General features: G+C 51.0%; 1 protein-coding gene across 1 annotated transcript in view; it reads left to right on the forward strand.

Annotated features, from left to right (window-relative positions):
* LOC149348507 (uncharacterized) overlaps window positions 1-12,226 on the forward strand; it is a 15,613-nt gene extending 3,387 nt beyond the window's left edge. The window contains exons 2-3 of the mRNA XM_089588130.1: window positions 7,060-7,252; window positions 9,798-12,226. Coding sequence (XP_089444256.1) covers window positions 9,868-12,048 — 2,181 coding nt within the window. The 5' untranslated portion in view covers window positions 7,060-7,252; window positions 9,798-9,867 and the 3' untranslated portion in view covers window positions 12,049-12,226. The remainder of the gene's footprint in view (window positions 1-7,059; window positions 7,253-9,797) is intronic.
* The last annotated feature ends 8,538 nt before the right edge of the window (window positions 12,227-20,764 follow it).

Below are 20,764 nucleotides of genomic sequence, written 5' to 3' on the forward strand. Positions count from 1 at the left end.
AGCAGGAGCAGCTGTGGAAGCATCCCGTGATGTTTCTTCGCACGTACCCTGACCGTCGTTCTTCCTGGAGTCGCTTCCACGTGGCGCTGACGAGACATCGTCTTCAGTCGAGGCAGAGCATTCCGGGAGCCCTCCAGGAGCTTGTTCGGACGATGGTTCGTCTCGTGCAGTGACACAGGAGCATCCCTGGCGATGCGCCGACACGTCTTCGACGACAGCACCCGACGTCGGCACCCAGGAAAACTTTCGCCGGGGCATGCGACGGCCCGTGTACCACTCTACGCTGTGGCACCAGGCGACGTAACCGCTCAATGCAGTGTCCCTTGCCAGCGTGCTGGAGTCCAGTTGCGTTAGGTCTATGTGGCTGATCGGCACCCACACGACTCGACAGGGAGGCACGGAATAGACAGCGGCATCTTCGGCCGGAGGGGTTGAAGACATGGCGGGAACTGGCATGGCTTAAGCAGTCGCCGCACGTGTTCCGTTGATAACAGAGCGCTGGCTTCTGGACAGTGGACACAACTATCAGACAGTTGACGTGGAAGTGGCCTGGCTTCGAAGACCCACCCGGTTTTGTAGCCACGCCTCGGCGGCTTTCGCCAGTGTTATCAGTGGGTGACTCACAGTTTTTGCTGGCGAAGCATGTCACAGACAAACCCCTATAGTGAGATACAACTGAAGAAGGAAGGGGCACATACCGGTGGTCGATTTTCAAGACCCCGTAGTTAATCCGGTTAAACCGTCGTTATCCCCCTTCCGTGTGCCCCTCCCTGCGATTTCACGCTAGCAGGTCCAAATAGGTGGGTCAAGGAAAAGAATCGGTCGATGCCATTGGCTGCAAGGGCTCCTTTGAGTTTGTTTTTTTTTTGCATTTTTTTTTGCATTTTTTTTTGCATACTTCTTCCTGAGAAAGCTGATTCAGGGAAAGAAGTGACTTGGTTTGACAGGTGATAGGATTGCCCGTTCGGGGTAAGGGGTGCTTGCATCCTTAAACAGGGTACCCCACAAAGCGTTGGAAAGGGAGCCGCTTTTCCAAGAAAAGCATTCGTGGTGATAAGACGACAGCTGCCATGTAAGGGTTGGAGAAATCTGGATTAGCCACCGTACAAAGCTAGAACTCTACCATGGCGGCTTGAACTATTTTAGGGGCAGAAATTAGATGCAGCGCCCTATAGACAAGCGTAATGTTTGTAAACAAAGGTGGCGCTGCGGACGGCAGCGACGCGGGGTGTAGGCAAAAACGTAGCATGCTACCCCGCGCCAAGCGATGCTGCCTCCGAAACCAACTCGCCTGCGTGCATATTTAAAAGCGTGCGCGTCGCTTGTGGTTAGAAACATTTCTGTTGGTGACCAGAGAGCAGTTCAGCACTTTTTCAACCTGTTCGCCAGCCGGAATTATCTGGCGAAGCGCTGCATAGGCTTCCTTCTGCGCTCCTGTGCTTGGCACCAACGGCGCGGCTACGGCGGTCGACTAGGTTGGCTGATGAAATGAAACCGAGAAAGCTCGAGGTATACAGGTCTGCAGTCTCAACATCTGAGGCGATACAGCATACCCGATCGCTAAGTGCATGAAGAAGGACGACGGGAGGCAGCTTTTTCCCGTGATGAACCTTTGTGATGTGCCTGCCTGCTCTCCTGCAGCCACTTCACTGTGGAGAACGCCGAACACTACTGGACACTGAAGCCATGCAGTTACTTTAAATGAGTCATGAAAATGCGATCTTCACTGGTAATGTCTGAAAAAATGCTTTTTTATTCGCTTGGCTTTAAGAGAGGTGCACAGGCGAATGGATAGAAGTTTACCTCGAGCTAGAACGAAGTTACGTTTGCTCTGCAGCGCTAAATATTTTAAGCCATTCTGATTGCAGGCCTTATTCTGCTTAATAACTGGTTTTTGGTCTGGTATTTGCGGTTTTCGCCAGGTTCTGATTGACCAGTAATTGTAAAATTCAGGTAAAATGGGAAATAACACTGCATGATTTTGCCGATACCTTAGCGACATTTAATCGTTTTCTTGGATAGGTGGTGAAAAAACGTACAAGTTGAAGCTCGTGGAAGCGAAAATAGAGAAAAAACTACGCGCGTTATATTCCTACTACCGGACTACAGTGCTGCTTCAAACGTCGCGCTTAGTGGCCCGATGAATGCTGAAGGCGACTGGCAGCAGCAGCTGCCAGTCCCCTGCGTTGAATTTACGGTCACACCCATATGGAGTGTCGAGTCCTGACTTCTCATAATGAGAGCCCGACAGAACGCGAACAAACTGCAGACGTTGATTCTTGCACTGTTCGCCTCGCGACTGAAGAGCAAACATGCGGATTAAGGAACGAAACAGCGCAACTAAAACGAAGGACCAAGAAAAAGAGAGACACGAACACGCACTCTCTTTTTCTTGGTCCTTCGTTTTAGTTGCGCTGTTTCGTTCCTTAAAGATGCAATATCAACTCGCCCACTATGCTATGATGCGGATTAAGAGACGCAAACTATCATATTTCGATGCAGAAATGCAATACTAGCCGCGCAGCCGATCCGTCGCCGAACTTTTGGGCCAAAGCGATGGGCCAAAGCGAGGCTTCGCATCGCTTTGACCCATATCTAAATGCGATAAACTTGTGGAAATGTGTGCCGCTGCCTTTCTTCAGCATTGCGGTGCAAGCACCCACACCACAGCTTGCCGGAATATTGGAATATTGCAAAATGCTTTCAAAAACGCTCAACATGGCATACCCAAGGCACATGGTACCCGCTTTTGCCTACACAACGAAAGTCACTGCTGACTACAGCGCCGCCGCATCTCCGTGACGTCACGGCCTGACGCTTGTCTATAGACTTTAGGAGTCACAGAAAACCGCCTTCACGACCTACTAATTTATCTTATTGACTTTAGCTTGCGAATGACCTAGTTTAGCTTATCGATAACAGTTTGTAGAGTGGGAGATAGTTGACGATTAAGCTCCCCCATGTTCTTCACACAGCTCAAAATCCAGTCGCTTTGAGGGTCGTGGAAAGGTCTATGGATGTCGGCATCCAAATTCTGCCTTCAGTACGAGCTGCGTCGCGCCGCTGAAGGGTTTGTTGCTATACAAGGCAAGGTAGCTGACTTCCAGATTTCTGAAACCCGTCTAAAAAGCCCCGCACGATTTTTTAACCCCTTGCAATTTTTTTTCTTTTTCACAGAAAAGCTTTTCTTAACCGAAACACATGTCGACTGGGAGGTGTTTGACCGGAAAGCATGAAAATGTGTTATTATTATTACGTTATTTATCACCTACTGCAGGCAAAAATATGGCCAAGCAGAAGTGGGGAACACCAAGAGACCTACATTGCACGTGCTAATACTAATACGCCTTAAATGGCATGCACAGCAGAAGACCTATATGGAAGCGACATTTTGTTTTTCTGTCACGAATAGCCCTATTCATGTGACGTCATTTGAAGGGCCAGGCTATGCAGGAAACTGCGGCGCGCAGCAACATGGTGATCGCGTCGCATGTCACATTAGCGGGGTCACCCGGTTTTCCTGAAAATCCGATAATGACCCCGACCCGCCGGTTAGAAGGAGGGGGAAAGCTTATGCTGGCGCCATCCTGTTTATGTCTTCCGGCAACCAGGGTAAGCTATGGGCATAGTGAACTAATAGTACTTCATCACTATCATCAGCCTCACAACGCCCCGTACAGGGCAAAGGCTTCTCCCATATCTCTCCAATAACCCTGTCCCTTGCCAGCTGCGACCACTATCTCCGCAAATTTCTCGCTGTATCTCGAAGACTGTATCTCATCCGCCCACCTAACTTTCTGCTGCCGCTGCCATGCTTGCCTTCTCTTAGAATCCACTCCGGGTATAAATAACTTAAGAAAGCAGCGGATATTCCCCATCAAACGACCCCATTCCAGCCAATGGCGTCGGCCGATTCTCATGACCTTGCTAGGGTGACAATGCAGGGAGTGGTAGATGATCGGATGATCCTTCTATAATCGGAGATACCCCTCTCTCCTATGTTGCGCCGCAACCTGCATGGTCACGCTAGCAGGGTCATGAGAATCCACCGACGCCATTGAATGAAGGGGGTCCACTGCGTTCTTGAGTTGTATCGAACTATAGTACACTGTACTATTTAGCTTGCAATACCCACCCCTTCCCTCCATTTAATCCTAAAAGCTTAACACAAGGCAGCTTTTCTTCCGCGTCACGTCAGCGTCTCGTTGCCGCTAGGGGACCACAGCAGAGAGCGGCCAAACATATGAGGACAAACAAACCGGCTTTTCCAGACAGAGGTGGGGCGAGATCACCGGTAAAAACCCTCTATTATTCCCTCTCAATAGAGAATCGTTCTATCAATCGGCGACAGGAACCTAATGCGGGGACAAAGGGGATAATTGCGCGGGAACAGCAGCCACGCTCTTGCATTCGCAGAGTCTGACAGCGCCTATGGCGGGTACCATGCCGGGTACAGAAGCAGCGCGGATTAATCCGGAAATCGGTGCCAATGCGCGGCTAGTCATTGGTCGTCACCATTCTCCATCGACGAGTTATTTCCGGAAGCGACACAGCTTTCATTTAGAAACATTATGTAGTTGTTTTATTTCTTTATACCCCAAATTCCCCCGTGGGTGTTACATGAGGGGTGGTTATAGCAGTTGTTCTTCAAAGAGTTGTTTTAATGAATGCATTGCAGAGTGGTGGATGCGCAAGATCAATTGCGTTGGCAGGAAGGCGATTACAGTCCTTTGCTGTCAGGGCGAGGAAATCGTTTAGGTGCACGGTGTTATGTGCTTGTGGTGGATAAACTGCTTTACTGTGATTCAAACGATGAGAAATGGCGTGAACAGTTCCGTCAGTCACCGCTAGGGTACGAGTTTTTTTGTGGGTGAAAAAGATTTCAGTTCGTTTCATTTCAGCTGGCGTGGTGTTACGATATTGCATTCTTTTGTAACGCTCATTTACAACTAAGAAGAAGATTTGATGCTTCTTGTTGGTCTACCAAGAAGCAAGGCACCGATAGGTGGCCTTGTCGTAGAGCATCCGCCTCGCATGCGGGAGTTGCTTGGTTTGACTCCCGTACCGCCGGGAACTCACCGTTTTTTTTTAATGGATACAGATAACTCCTGGCTTGGTGATAAGCCTTAAAAGGAGGTCAAACCTTGAAAAGGTTCCAATAGTGGATCTGTGCTTGGTTACCTCCAGAGGACACTGGGCGGCCCTTCCTGACCATGCGCTGCATTAGGGTACCTCGATGGGCCAGTATCGAGGCACACTAGGCGCCATCTATATGTAGTGGTGGCAAACACCTATTATGGGCGTCGCTGGATACCTAGAGGTAAAATAGGTAGGATCGAACCCCCCCCGGCCTGGCTCTCGGCACTTCGTGTGGGGTTGCAGCTTTCGGAACCCCCTCAAGCCTGCACCACAGGAGGTCCTAAAGCCTCGGAGCCTACGGTCCGTTCTGCAGGTGGGAGTAGCCGAAGTGCCATCTGTGCGAACCCACCAGCATAAATGGATGCAGATGTCTTCTCGGCGGGTTCTCGGCCATTTAGGAGGCTTTATTTGGTAAGGGGGTCTCTGGTGCTCTATCCTAAGCAGGTTGTTGGGGAATATAATATTATTCTTTATTTGACTTCTCTGGTAGAGTGCATATGACGTCATTATATTCTTACTTGCCACGGAACTGTGTCCTGTCCACTAAGCGAGATGCTTTCCAGTGAGTCAGTTACGTCATATGTGACATCACACAACACAAGAGGGAAATCCTTGCCTATTTCCCAGCTGAAGCTTCAAAGCCTCAAGATGTGCCCGTACCAGCAGCCCAAATGTCAACTTTGCTTCAGTTCCAACTTTTTCTTTTTGTCGGTGCATCCTCCTTCGTTTCCTGCAATGGACGGCATGACGAAGCAAAGCGCGTTCCTACAGTGTCGCTTGGCCATTGCGTATCGCTCACCTAACATCTTAGTGCCAATATCACACTGGTTACCACTCTTTTTGAGCCTTGTTTAGTTCCTTCTGTGCATCATTTGCGTTGAAGATTTTCATCCACTTTTGTGCCTTAATGGCGTAGCTCTCATCGATAACATTGCAGGTGCAAGTTCACCTGGTTATCATTGAAGAGCACCCTTGCCTTTGAAAAGCACACGCTATGTACACATGACTCTGTGCAGTGTAGTACACTGCATGCATTGCAACGTTTATTGGAGGACAGGTTACGCATGTTACGCAGGTGAGCCTGTAAGAAGATGGGTATGAAGCAGGTTAAGAAGTAATAGGCCCCAAATGAAAATAGTTTGGTTTGGTTTATTGGGGTTTAACGTCCCAAAGCAACTCAGGCTATGAGAAACGCCGTAGTGAAGGGCTCCGGAAATTTCGACCACCGGGGGTTCTTTAACGTGCACTGACATCGCACAGTACACGGGCCTCTAGAATTTCGCCTTCATCAAAATTCAGCCGCCGCGGCCGGGATCGAACCCGCGTCTTTCGGGCCAGCAGCCGAGCGCCATAACCACTGAGCCACCGCGGCGGGGCGCAATGAAAATAGTATAGGGTATGTGAGACTCTATGGGAAGGCATTTGTGCAGTAGTTGCAGCCAGCGTTTCGCGTGGGATGACTTATTTTTGTTTTTGTTTGTCCCCACTAAGACAGCTATAGGTTTCGACAGCTCGGTATCAGAGTTTCCACAAGATAGGGGGAAGCAAGATTCGGAACACGACGAAGATGGCGTCTGCTCAGGCCGTTAGCTGCGCCTTTCGTCAAAAAAGAAAAAAAAAAAGATTTACAGCAAGATAAGTCCAGCGAGGAAAATTAATGCATGACTCTGGTAAAGCATGTACTTCTGCGTTTTCGCTGTGTCGGAATGAAGTCCGATTGAAAAAAGAAAACATAATTTCGACAGGATAGGCAAACCAACGAAACAAATCGGAAAGCTAAGCTGACGCTGACAAATCGTACCTGCCGGCAGCTTTGCAATCATTCCTTGCTGCCCGTGACGTGTTCGTGACGCGTGCATTAACCCTTCGCGATAACCGGTGATGCTGCGGAAACAACGTTGGCTGGAACCTTCTTCGCAGGGTTGAACAGTGCCGCTCGTGACAAGTGGGCACTTATTGCAGTGGCGGCTCGCGGTGGGTGAGGTTTGAGAGCATTCGGTACTTTCCGCGCCTGTACCGAGGAAGCCGAGGCAAGAAGGACCCGCTTTCGACCGCAAGAAGCAGGGTACCAGGGCCGCATATACTGCTGGAAGAGAACCGAATCAACGACAAGGTTAGTGTGCCCCTTCTCCTTTCTTTGTTCGTCTTCGAGGCCTACAACGTCCGTGGTAAGCGCAGTCGTGTAATGCTTCCACCATTTCTCATCCTAGTTATATACTTCTGATATAAGTACACTGATGAAGGATGGGCAACGGGGCAAGTAGGTAATATTTAATTGTGGGTCGTACAGCGCAATACAGACGGAACGAAAAAGTAGAAGACGACACATACTAGGACTCGCCTGTGTCGTCTTCTACTTTTTCGTTTCGTCCGCTGCGGTCTCATTTTGGTAGAGGCGAAATGCTAAAGACCTGTGTACTGTGCCTTGTCAGTGCAAGTTGAAGAACGCCAAGTGGTCGAAATTGTCCGGAGCCCTCCACTACGGTGTCCCTCACAGCCATTTGTCGATTTGGGGCGTTAAACCACGTAAACCATAGCCTCTGTCTTTCGCCCCTTTCAAGCTGTACCGCCCACACTGATAACGATATGCACACATTAGCACAGCAGACGGCTTAATATTTGACATAATGTTTGACAGCTAAATATCGGCAAGCTGTCACTCTGCACTTCCAACTTTGTTATCATGCCTTGTCTGCACACTGCCCTTAGGGCACCTATACTTGTGGAGGAGGGTCGCTGTTCACGGTCCTCGCATTTTTCAGCATACTACATTGTGGCACAACGATAAGTAGCATCTTTTTACAGCTTTAGGCTAATTTAGCTAACTGACATTTTGATAATTTGCCTTTGGTAATTTAGCTTACATGTCCCCGGTTTGTAACGCTTTCAGTGCCCTGTTTTCATTTCTCCGCGATAGCTATGAAAGATATCTTGTCTGAGAGGTTCCGCCACCGCCGTGTTCAACGTGTGCATAGCGATGGCTGTGCGGCCTGTCGGGAATCCCGCAAAGCATAGATGGGTCGCGTCTGCCTCTTCCCGTCCATTTTGCTTTACCCACGAGCAGCGCAGTAGCCACTCGATAAGATTTTTAGAACTTCAATTAACTTCTCGTGGCGATAGTTGTTGCTTTTTACTTAGAAATGGGGAGTTGTGGTTGCCGTTTTCTTCTGCTGCCTGTCGTCAAGAGTCGTCAAAAGAGGAATTGCAATGAATTCCTTTCGCAATACACTGCAAAAGGTTGTCACCGCAGCATACACAGCATAAAGTTTTGATGATCAGGATGAGCGTTTGGAAGCTGTCATTTTTCCAACGTCCTTTCGAACGCTGCGACAAACTTTGCTGCAGAAAAGTCGAACTTTCAAAATGGCTGACTCAATAGGAAATAAACGAAAAAAAAAATTAAGGTAGTGACTTATATGCACAGGGCCTCCCACGGCATCAAAAAAAAGTTTGTGTGAGGCAAGACGTTAACGTCATCTTTTCTGCGCCACGCAAACTTTCAAGCCTTTGTTCTCGTGTTGCGCGTGGCAGAACCGGACCACCTGTGTACGACGCAGCATGAAAACTGTTAAATAAAATGTGTGACACCTGTGGTGTACAAGGTCATCCTGACTTCTGGACAACTTTACATCTGCCAAACAGGCCAATATTTGCCACGTATCATTGTAGTGTCCGTTCATTCGCGCAAGGCCGCAGGAAAGGGTGTTATCATTTTTGTTCGTGACGCGAGAAGCGACCGGACTAATCTCGATTGATCACAGCCATGCCGAGCTGCGTCTACGTGTTTCCAGATTACTCTAGATCATCTCGACCTGTTATCTCGAAGTTTCCTTGCCAGCTTTAAATTGAACGATGCCACGAGCAGCGGGCATTCATAGTTCGACGACTGACGAGCACGTTTGTTGCTTACGCCGCCGGCGAGTGATTCAGTTCCTTTGCGGGCGCAAGTCAGCCCCAATAAAGAGCTTCGTTTACAAGACTTCTTGGTGTCTTCCTGACCGCTGGACTGCCGTCACTACAACGTGACATTACCTGATAGGCTGTGGGAGCACCACAGCTCTGAACTCCACTGACGGAGAACACCTGCCTTGCCAATGCCGGAATTGCGGCTGCTACCCGTTGTTTCGCCTGGGTATAGATAAGGGCAAGGTGGAGCGCGAAATTCTCGAAGCTTATCACGTCACCATGCAAGGTGACAATTGTATCAGCGCGGTGAACATCTCTGATGCAGCAGAAAATAAGTTTCCTTTCGCTGCAGTACTAGCGCCTCGATTTTCTGCCAGCTGTTGTTGATTGTGTATGTTTTTGTTGTGCTGCTCATGCTCAGCTGGTTTTCTTGGGAACTGGACTTACTTCATTGAATCAGAGTCGATTGTTTTAGTCGCAGTCTGTGTCTCGTCTTTTCTCTCCTTCGTCGTTTTGCTGGTTTATTTCTCCAAGGGAATGAGGCCGTGGCTGGCAAGGGGCAGGGTTAATAGAATAGATATGGGAGCTCTGTCCTGCAGTGGGCGTGTTTAGGCTGATGATGATGAAAAAAGAGTGCAACAAAGCAGGGATGAATGGCTGTTTCTTTGTGCACGCTGGCTGCATAATTTTGAAGTTGAAAACATGTCGGCATGTTGTGAACCCATTACAACGCATTGTCTTCATTTGTGCAGGTTGAAAACGACATAAAAAGGCCATCAACCGAAGGCTACGTAGAATTTACGGTGCGTACGGACCTGCGTCATGGCGGCCTCTCGGGAAGTTCCGGCAGCTGGACCTTCAAGCGGCACCCCCAGCCTCGTACTTGGCATCCCATGCACTCGAAACAGGAGCCGGCTTTGCAAACTGCTTCAGCGCCTGACAGCCTTCAACAACATCCTGTGGCATGCAGGCCTACACCTGATGGAAGACGAGCGCGACAGTCTCGGGGACGTGAGCGTTGTCATGGTTCCCGAAGCTCGTCGCGTGTGCGCATGCTCCAGTTCAGACGACGACTGGCCCTGCGATGCACTGAAGCTCCTGTACCATCTGTTCACGGTGCACAGTTGCATCGTGGCTGTAGAGATAAACTACAGCATTGCGAACGCCGATTTCCTGCTCACAGCCTTGGCGAGGATGCGCAGTCTGAAAAGGCTGAGCATATCTGGAATCCCCAGTGACAAACCAGACACCATTCAGTGCCTCGGTGACCTGGTCACGTCTGTGGACTTCATTGAGGAGCTCGTGTTCCTGGAAGGTTACTGCCCTTTCGAAGCCGAAGCGACTCTTCCTGTTCGCCTGCTGGAACGAGAAGGAACCGCGCTCACGACTCTGGACGTGGCCAATTTGGAGATGAGCGCGCATCTAGTCACACGCCTGATTGCGGCTTTGGCCAGGAATAACACCGTCACGGAACTTGCTGTGGGAGCCTGCGTCTTTGGTTGTGCATCCACCGGATCTTCGGAACTGTTCGCCGGATACTTGGACAAGGAAAGCGGGACACTAAGGAAGCTTACTTTGCGAGCGCCTCCTTTCAGAAATCGAACCGGGCTTAAGACCATAATTGAAGCAATCTGCAAGAATAACACATTGGAAGAGCTAATCGCTGATTGGAGCGCAGCGGTTGAAGTAGAATACGTGCTCTTCTCTAAAGTGGTTGCCCAGAACAAAAGCCTGCGTACTTTAAGCGCGCCATGTATGGCGTCTTGCGGCGATTCGAAGCCGACGGCACTTCGCGCTGAGTGTTTTGCTGGGATGAGCCGCACTGACAGAATCCGCCCCTGGCTCCAGGCACTGTCTTCGAACCGCGTCCTAGCGAAGCTGACCATCGACCTGCACTGGCTTACGCGAGATGAATGCCGTGCCTTCTTCCAGGCTGTCGCTAATAACCCATCCCTACAAACCGTTACTGTGCGGTATCTTACGGATGACTGGCATCTGAGGGAAATATGTCTTATGATACGAAACTACGGCATAGCGCAAAAGGTGTTCATCCAGAACTACCACCTGGGCCGCACCACTGTGCAGACTATTTCGGAATGTCCCGAAGTGACCACCCTCACGCTCAGTCCTGATCACCTCTTCCAAGCTGAGCACTTCAGCACTGCGTTCGAAACACTGGCTACCTGCAGCCACGTGACCTCCCTTTACGTCCACTGCAATGATTTCTCGCCGTTGATCTTTTCTGCATTGACCGCTTACGTAAAGGGCTCTTCCGTGCTCAAGAACGTCGAGTTCTATCTTGCCAGTGACATGGAGACACCGTGCGAGGAAATGTACAAGGAACTCTGCCGCTCTGTGAATCGTTTGGTTGTAGCATTGTCGGCGAGCGTCGGCATCAGAAAAATCGTGCTGGAACTGCCGTGTTTGCACTACACGGACTGTCAAATGCTGGCCGACGCCGCCTTGAAAAGCCGGTACCTGCACGAATTAGTTCTCAGCACGGTTGACGACACATTCTGTAAGCTCTTTCTGTCCTACCTCTTACCGAAACTGGAGCAAAATTACACCCTCCTCTATCTGAAACTCGTCGACAGCAAACCGCTTGACGACGGGATGGAAACCGTGCAGGACGTAACCAGGCGCAACGCCAGCCTCGTTAATCGGGCCGGGTGCTTCGTGATGGGTGATCACGGAGCGTACTGTGCGCGTTCCGTGGAACTTGTCGCCCATCACCCGAAGCTCGTCGAGGTCGTTCAGAGTCGAGCAGGTGTAGACCAAGTAGAAGCCAGGGGGATGATCAGACGCGCTCTGACGCTTCCTTGCCTCATCAGTTTGGACGAGTACATGAAGCTAGTTGGAGTCGTCAGACACCGCGTTGTGTGCCAGGTACCGAGTTTTGCGTCTTCTGAGAATAGTAGTAGCATGCAACTGGACATGTTGAACTATGACTGCTGGTTGCACATACGCAGCTACCTAAAGGTAGCGGACGTTGTACAACGTTGACGATCTGATCCTGAAAGACCGGCCGGAGAAAGATTTGAGAGCAACATTCGGTGAATCGTCCACGGATAAGTTGCAGAGTAAAATATTTCAATTTTGTGTCTAGTGCCTGAAGCAATGCTCAGTTATCCTTTCGAACTGTGATTTATGCATTCAATGGAGGTGGAATAAAAAAAACATTCCGGGGAGTGGATGAGCATGCGTTGAGTGTGGTCACCTGCCACATGATATTTGACGTTTAAGTGTTTTATCACTAACGGCCCGTTTTAAAAATTGTTTCCGTGACGGCCCTTTACACCTCACTGCTTTTTGCGCTTTTATCTTGTTCATAATCCGTAGCCCATCTTTTATCCATTGACATTACTACTCGGTATTCTGGTGGTCGCAGAGCTTCTTCTTGATGTACCGCCCTCTTCATTGACTGCATAATGTTAGTGCCTCCGAAAATAAAATTCATTTGATAGCCAGCGTCTGTGTGTGCCTTCCTCTGTTTCTGTCCCTAGCCTCATGCCTTGCGCTGTATATTCGCCATGCAGAGACAACTAGCCCGTGAACTCTTGTAGAATTCAAAGGGACTAGCAAAAAGCTAACAGTGCACTACATTGCCTCCATACGGGTATAAAGTAACGCCGTAGAACTACGCAAAATATCTCTGCTGATTGAGTTTTCGTGGTGGATTGATGGGGTGAAAACGCGTCCTCTGCTGCTTATTTACAGTAAACGGTACGCACTCACACACTTTGGAAAGACGCTTAGGATGAGTATTTACACACGCTGTGCTAAATAGAATTGTGCGATGAACAGAAGAATGCAAGATACAAGGTTGAAAATGACAAATAAGTATTTACTACGTGCATGCGTCGAGCGGGACACTCCAGCCTTGAAAGAGGGATCACCCGAATGGAAGGGGAAACAAGAAAAGCGGCGCAGCGTAGTAAAGAGCAAGGCCCGAGACGACACCGCTTGACAGTCGGATCTCGGCGCGCCAAATGGCCATAAAAAAACAGCAAACCGCTATCTAAAACTCTTTAGAGGATAACATTCGCGTCAGTGGCATTATTTTAGAGCGCAGCTCTTTGGCGTCCGTTCCTGGGTTTCGCGTCGTCGTCGGCGTCGGCCTCATAACCAGCTCCGCCCCCCTTTCATCCCCCCAGCGCTATCGGCGTCAGCGGCATCAGTCAGTCGCTGCTATCTCTTCCCTCCTCCCTTTATCGTGTTGTCCGCTTGCTGCGCGCGCTTCTGCCCCCATCGTTTGCCGCTGGGTGTACACGCCGCCCCCCTCCCCCCTCTTCCTGCGAGTCTCCGGTTGTCAAAGCGCCGGCTCCAACTTAATTCCTTTCTTCGCTCCTCCTCCAATGCAACCCATTTGCGGTGGCAATCAGAGAGCCAGATCGGTGGTGGTGGTGGTGGTGGTGGAAAACATTTATGTACAGGTATAATACAGGAGGTTATGCATGAGCTGACCCAGAGGGGGTCAGCCCTTACAAATACTAGGTGGAGGTCCCTAGTTCGGGACCCCAGTGGCATCGGCCGCCGCCCAGGCTCGCGCGACCAAGGCCCGTTGGGCCTGCAGGTCAGAGCAGCCGAGCAGGGTCGCCTCCCAGTCCTCCCGGGTTGGGTTGGGGTGAGGGGGGATAGCAGGGTTGGAGGGGCAGGCCCATACCATGTGGTAGATGTCCGAAGACTTCTCCGCACAGTGCGGACAGCTGCCCGAGAAAGAAGGGTCGAAGTGTTTCAGAGCTGCCGGGCACAGCAAAGTATTAGTATACAGGCGGAGCAGAAGCCGCTCCTCCGCCTTTGACAGACCTTTACACGGGCGGGGATAAAGACCATGGCCAGATTGATAGAGTAAAACGATGTCTTTGAAGGTTTAAGCTGGAATAAATTCGAGTTCCTGATCGTCAGGGTCGGAGGGGAATGTCCGGTGAGAGAGCGCGCGGGCGGCGGCGTCAGCTGCCTCATTTCCCTCAAGGCCCATGTGAGCGGGAGCCCAAACGATACGCCGGTGCGCGGGGTCACCGGTGTAGACGCTGTTTTGAAGAATGCGGTAGGCTAGATACGGTACCCAGCCCTGCTCGACGTTCCGACATGCCCCTCGCGAGACGGAAATAATTGTTTTTGAATTGGAATCAGATGCAGCCAACGCAATGGCGACCTCCTCCGCGTGTGTTATGTTACGGGCTCGGAAAGTAAGGCCGTTCACTGTTTTGGATTGGTGGACGACTGCGGCTGTGTACCATCCCCCATGGTGGGGGCCTGAGGCATCCACGTAGAATACGCCGGATTTCGATCCATAGTGGCGGGCCAGGGCTTCCGCCCGCGCCAGGCGCCGGCCATTATGGTCCTCACGGTTCATGTTCGCGGGAAGAGGGCGCACGTGGAGGGCGCATCTCCACTGGGATGGAATACGTACGCGCTCTTCCATGAGAGTGGTATGTTGGATGTGTAGCCGGGCACGGAGGCGGCGACCCGACGATGTCTTCGAGAGACGTGTGTATTGGTTAGTCAAGTGGGCTTCCCGGAGCTCCCGAAATGTGTTCACCATGCCTAGGCCCAGGAGGCGCTTGTTGGAGGTGGTCACGGGGAGGCCTAGAGCCCGCTTAATAATTTTGCGGAGGATGACTTCGAGTGAATCCTCGTCTTGCTTCCGCAGGTGGAGGTACGGAGTCGAATATAGAATTCGACTGGTTACAAATGCATGCGCCAGCCGCAAGGCGTCCTTACATCGTAACCCCCCGCGCTTGTTAGAAACCCGGCGGACCAAGCGGCCCACCTGGTCCCCCACCTGACGGAGTTTGGCCAATGTTGTTTCTGACCGTCTGTCTTGATGTATAAAGAGCCCCAGTACCCGGACTTCGATATTTTCAGGGATTGGACCTGTCTCAAGAGACAATGAAATTTTGGCTGTGCACTTTGGTGAGGGGCGTATGTGCACAAATTCGGTGGCGGCGGATCTGTATATGTGCACCACCCGAGCCGAAATTGCGAATACGTGTGAAAAATAAAAAAAAATCTGTGATAGCGCATACATGTGTTGCTCGATTTCTTTGCCTCAATCTATCGGAAAGGTGAAACAGCTTATTTGCTGCGCTCAAATTTCGCATTAGGAAGTAACGTAATCGTCGGTAATTTTTTTTTTCAATCCAGCTACCGCCTCTCGACAAATTGTCACCTATTGAACAACAAATGAATGAAAGCCACAGATACAATCCAATCCAACAGCCGCAATTACTGCTTCGTGCCCCACTGCACGCGAACCATAAGAACAAGACCATTGGAGCAGCACTTCGTAATCAGGAGCCGTTCGCAGCGGGCTACCGGCATGTTCGGTAATAACGTCAGTGCAGATTGGTAAAAAGAAGCCCGTTGACATCGAGATGGGCGACTCACGGAACTTGTGGACCGCCGAGCGCATAGATTTCCTGGTGCGTCTGGAGTCTCTGAGACCGGTACCACGTCAGCCTACGCCAGAAGGACAGGGTCTGCATGATCTCAACACGCGAGACTCCAAGCTTGCCAGCCGCGTCCGCGTCGAAGACTGCGTGGTGGCGCTGGCAACAGAGGAGCTGCAACGTCAACTGTGCGTCGGTGTAATACAAGCGGGTAAGCCGCAACGCGCCGTCATCCTTGGTGAGCATATCTACGAGGACGAACTCCTTCTAGCCTCCCTGCAGAGGTCGCTTCCCGTGCGTGTCCGCGTCCTGCGTTCTCTTTGGTGCTGGAGCTGGGATGGCTTCGAAGGAGTGTACCTCATGGAACTTGACGTCTTCATGGCGTTCTTGGCTGAGGGGCTCACGTGGACAAGCTATGTTCCCGTCCTGATTCTGCATGACTTCCAACACTATCTGGACCCGCGGCACCCTTATCGGAAGATCGTTCTTTTGTTTCAAGACTGTCGAGAGCGAAAAGCGTCCTCCACAATGCGGCTACTTGCTATTGTGGATAAGTTGGAGGTCTGCAATCTCAACGCCCTTGAATCAGAATTGTAAAAACTGCGGACGCCGCTGGCGTTAACGTGCTGCCTCGGAACTGCCTCCAGGCCTCATTCTAAGGACGTGGTCGTAGAAATCTGCCCAATTAGTCTGCGTCAACGGTTCATAGATGAAGGTGAGGTTGGTTGCTTTGACGGGCAGAGTATACAGGACCTAGACATGACGATTCTACGTCGTGGCATTGCAGCTACGTGCCGCCGAGCCGAAGATACGGTCCTGTGCACTCCACGGATGGACGTTCGAAATTTCTCGTCACATTTCGGGAGGAAGCTTATGGAGGTGAAAGGCAAGGCGCTCTTGGATTATGTGGAAGGAAGGTCTCTGGCCTTGGTGTCGACTGGGGCTTCGCAGCGCACGTTGAAGGAGGTGATCTACGCACAAGGGTCAGTGGCGATTATCGAGAAGCCAGACGACGATGCTCCCGAGGCGCCGGCCGTCTTAGTAGCCACGATGTGTGATGTGCCGACGCTAGCCGTGTACCGCTGGGACGCAGTGTTGCTCTGTGACCTGCCTTTCGGCGTTGCATGTGACCCGCTGTTCAGGAACGCCAGGCGGAGAATATTTCTCACTACCGAATTTGAAGCCGCCGCGGTGGCTCAGCGGTTATGGTGCTCGGCTGCTGACCCGAAAGACGCGGGTTCGATCCTGGCCGCGGCGGCTGGAATTTCTTTGGAGGAGAAATTCTAGAGGCCCGTGTACTGTGCGATGTCAGTGCACGTTAAAGAACCCCAGGTGGTCGAAATTTCCGGAGCCCTTCACTACGGCGTCTCTCATAGCCTCAGTCGCTTTGGGACGTTAAACCCCATAAACCTAAACCAAACCGAATTCGAGCAGAAGGCCTGGCGGCAAGCTCTGGAGCTGCACGACGACCTGGAAGTGCTGCTGAATCGCGTCAGTGAGTAAAATCAGGAAATCTTCAAAAAATTTTCGCTATTCGTATCGTGCCGGGATTATGTGTAGGAAAAACAGCTCCTTGTTCTATTTTGTTCGCAGTGGTGTGGAAACTATGAGCTCCGAGTTACGGCTTCGATAAGTGTCGGATTTAGCATCTATTGGCAGCAGTAAATACTTCTCGCCCCCTTGTTTTTCTTGGCGTCAAGGCCACGGAATGTAGAAATGCATTCTATGGCTATGCAGCCTGGATTTTTTCCCATTTTTTGGCCACATCTGATGGCAGCACCTATCACCAATCCCTAACCAGTGGGCTGTGGTCATCGGAGGCCCTGAGGGCCAGAAATGGCTTGTAAGCAGGGCCACCGTAGGAGCTTCGGCCATGGAATCTTGAAATAGGGCCTCCAACCACAGGGTTCATACCAAATTTAATCAATAAACATTTTCAAGCAAAACAAGAGCCGCACACTTATCAGATATCCACACCATACATTGAAAAGAGAGGTCCAAATGCTCAGCTTTTTGTCTTCGATACCATTCTCCTTAATGAGCGATGCTGTTACAAGGGAAGATGAAAAGGTTGAATTTGTGCGTAGTATTTTCAGCCCCACAGCTGTAGCGGCTTACACCAATATGGGTGAGTAGCTCAAAGTCATGTTTTACAGTTGGAGCTTATAGCGCTACTTGAAAAGGGGCTCCTGGGCATGAATATTACATAACCGTTATAAGCCCCAGATTAAGCATGAACACCCAACTTATACGGTCGTGCTCGTGCCGATGATTTTTGAAGCGAAAAGGTTCACTACGAGGGTTGGAGCCGAGCTTCGCGTATGCCTCATGCTGCGACCGAGTGACGTCACGGAAAGGAAACGACGCCTGTCTCTCATGTCTCGGTGGTCACCCAAACCGCGCCGTAAGGGAAGGAAAATGAAATGAAAATTGGTTTTAAGGAAACGACTGTCTCATATATCAGTGGACACCCGAACCGCGAAGTAAGGGCCTTAAGGAAAATGAAATGAAATGAAAATTGGTTTTGAAGCGAAAAGCTTCACTACGAGGGTCGGAGCCGAGCTTCGCGTATGCCGTATGCCGCGACCAGGTGACGTCACGCGCAACGCAGCCGCGCGCTACTGCGCATGCGCGTCGCCTTCTCGCTGTCGCTACAACTGCGTGCTTCGCCTCCTCGCCCACCGTTTGACCTTTCGTTGCAGCCGTGTGTTGCCCGCGTCGCAGCCGGCAACCCTCCTCTCCGCATTCCTGCGGGCAGTTTTAACCGCTCCGATTTCCGTCTGCTCCTCCGCCACCGTACAGGCAGTGTGTGGATGAAGTGGACAATCTTCTCTCCTGCTGGGGTCATCGTCTTGGGCACCTCTCGTACCGGGATGGTGGTAGGCCCAACTGCATCATCATGCCACCCACAAACTTCAAGGACCCGAGAAGCGTAAAGCCAGATGTCGGATACGGTCACACCCTGGTAAGCAGAACACGTGCAACGAAACTTCGCTGCTATTCGTCGGTCGCAGTTTCACCTCCCCTGCAGCATGGTTTCAGCCAGTGATACCATGACGTAATCAGGGACAGACTGGGCGTAGCCAAAGCTTCTAACAGCTAATTATGCTGCGAAAAAGATACCCCTCAGATCGCCACCGGCTGGGCTGCCAGTGTTATGGACCTTAGGAACATAAACACTTTAGTGCAGTGGGGTCGTGCGGGGACCCTGGGGCGTGCCCCGAATTCCTTTTGCAATAAAGTTTTCTCTCTCTCTCTCTCTAGTCATAACTAGAAGACATTGGGATATACATGGCGATATAATTCACTCGCATCTGTATGGTTCTTTGCAGCATGCTGGTGCCGATAGATGGGTGTTGCTATTACGCACGACTGTGTCGTCTCTTTCTTAGTCAAAGCTACTCAGGCTATGAGAAACGCCGTAGTGAAGGGATACAGAAATTTCAACCACCTGGGGCTCTTTAACGTGCACTGACATCGCACAGCATACGGACCTCTAGCATTTCGCAACCATCGAAATTCGAACCCGCGTCTTTCGGGTGAGCAGTCGAGCGCCATAACCAGTGAGCCACCGCGGTGGCGTGCGAGATGGCATTGATCGTGAGGCAATGACCGTGATGTTGTAGGCAATTCTGTCTTCATCATCTGCTTCTTATTCGAACGTACAACGGGCGATCCGCCAACCTATTTATCCAGTCTGAGCCCAAACCTAAGCAAAAAAAAACCTCATTGCTCGTTCAGTAAAATGTTGTTCCTGAAAGAGAGGGCTCCAATGCTGATCGATGGCACTGCCAGCGGTCCATTGCTTCCTTGACTGCACCTGCTAATCAGTAAAATTGGAATCATTGGGCGGATTCTGCTGTGTTGGGGAAAGAACAGCACGGTTCACCGCCGGTCTGGGGGCGTCATCCAAAAGGACAGCATGCGAGCCCCTCCCGCGATCATACGAATTTAGGCCTCACAAAAAAAGAAGAGGAACAGGTGTTCACATGTAGGCCTTCTGTTAAGTTCCTTGATCAGATTATGTTCCTGGCCTGTCTAGCACTTCAGAGAGCGATGCCGTGGGCGCTGTGAGGCCGCAGCGTTCGGGTCGACTTCTCGGTGTCGGTCACCATGTCGGTCACCGGTGGTACAGTACCAGCAGTGCGGCCGTCGTGCCACCTGGCGGCGGGAGTCAGCTGTACTTCTACCATGGATGGATGGATGGATGGATGGATGGATGGATGGATGGATGGATGGATAGGAGCGCCCCCTTTGAAACGGGGTGGTGGCAATTGCCACCATGCTCAGCTTTTCTTGCTTTATTTTTTTTCTTTTCTTTCCTTATTTTTACTACAGCTGCAACGGCAGCGCCACCTACGAGCAGGAGGCAGCGGTGCAGTCAGTGAGCAGAGCACTGCCCCTTGCCTTCACTTCCGGGTTCACGGGGTGTAAGGCTATACTGGGCAGACAAGGACATTGAGTGGAGTCGTTCTAGGTCGTTTCTACATTTCTGAAGCCACAGGAAAAGTCCAATGTTAGGCTCAGATTGGGCATACCTAAAGAGCTTTTTCAGGTGTAGTAAAGATCAGGTTCTTCTTCTGCTTCTTTGCACCATAGGTGCCCCGCCAGAGACGGGTTGGTTTCAACTCGAAGACTGAAGCTCTTCGCACCAGCGGTGCCCCGTCAGAGACGGTCTCTCGATGATTCGAGACGCAGGGAGGAAGGGAAAACTTATGTACAGTTTATGTACAGCAATTTACAATAGATACAAGTTTAGGCACTGGAGAGACAAATTAAAAAAAGGAAGAGACAAAACAACAACAAAAAGGCGGAACTGGCTAATACTAGGGGAGGCCCCTAACTCGGCGTTGCCGAAGATGCGTTGCATCTGACCTCAGCGCAGAACCCTGCTTCCAGCTCCGGGGCCCGGTTTTAAGGCCCTAAAGGCCCGGCCCACATTTCGTAGCTTCCAATCATATTGTGCTCTCAACATGATTGGTTCTTCAAGAGCCTGGCCAGCCCTCCAGCTGCCGTAAAGTAGAGCACTCTCTCCACCACAAAACAAAAACAAACACAAATAGACATCCGTGCCAGCACGTGTGCGAATCAGTACCGCGGGTGGGGGGACACCCGTATACCTGCCGGCGCGTTCGCGAGCGGCCGCGTTCCAAGAAAGGAGACGCTTCGCTTTGAGCACCCCCAGCCGCGTTCCGATGACCCCCGCGAACGCTACCGAACCCTTACACGCCCTTCCCAAGATTCTACAAAGGGCTCAAATGCCACTTTTAGAATTCTAACAAAGGGATCGGTACGGGTCACAAAACCACCCTGTGGGTGACATACCG

The sequence above is a fragment of the Amblyomma mixtum genome, chromosome 4 (genome assembly GCF_055824585.1).
Source record: "Amblyomma mixtum isolate Tamu chromosome 4, ASM5582458v1, whole genome shotgun sequence".
In the NCBI taxonomy this organism is placed as follows: domain Eukaryota; kingdom Metazoa; phylum Arthropoda; class Arachnida; order Ixodida; family Ixodidae; genus Amblyomma; species Amblyomma mixtum.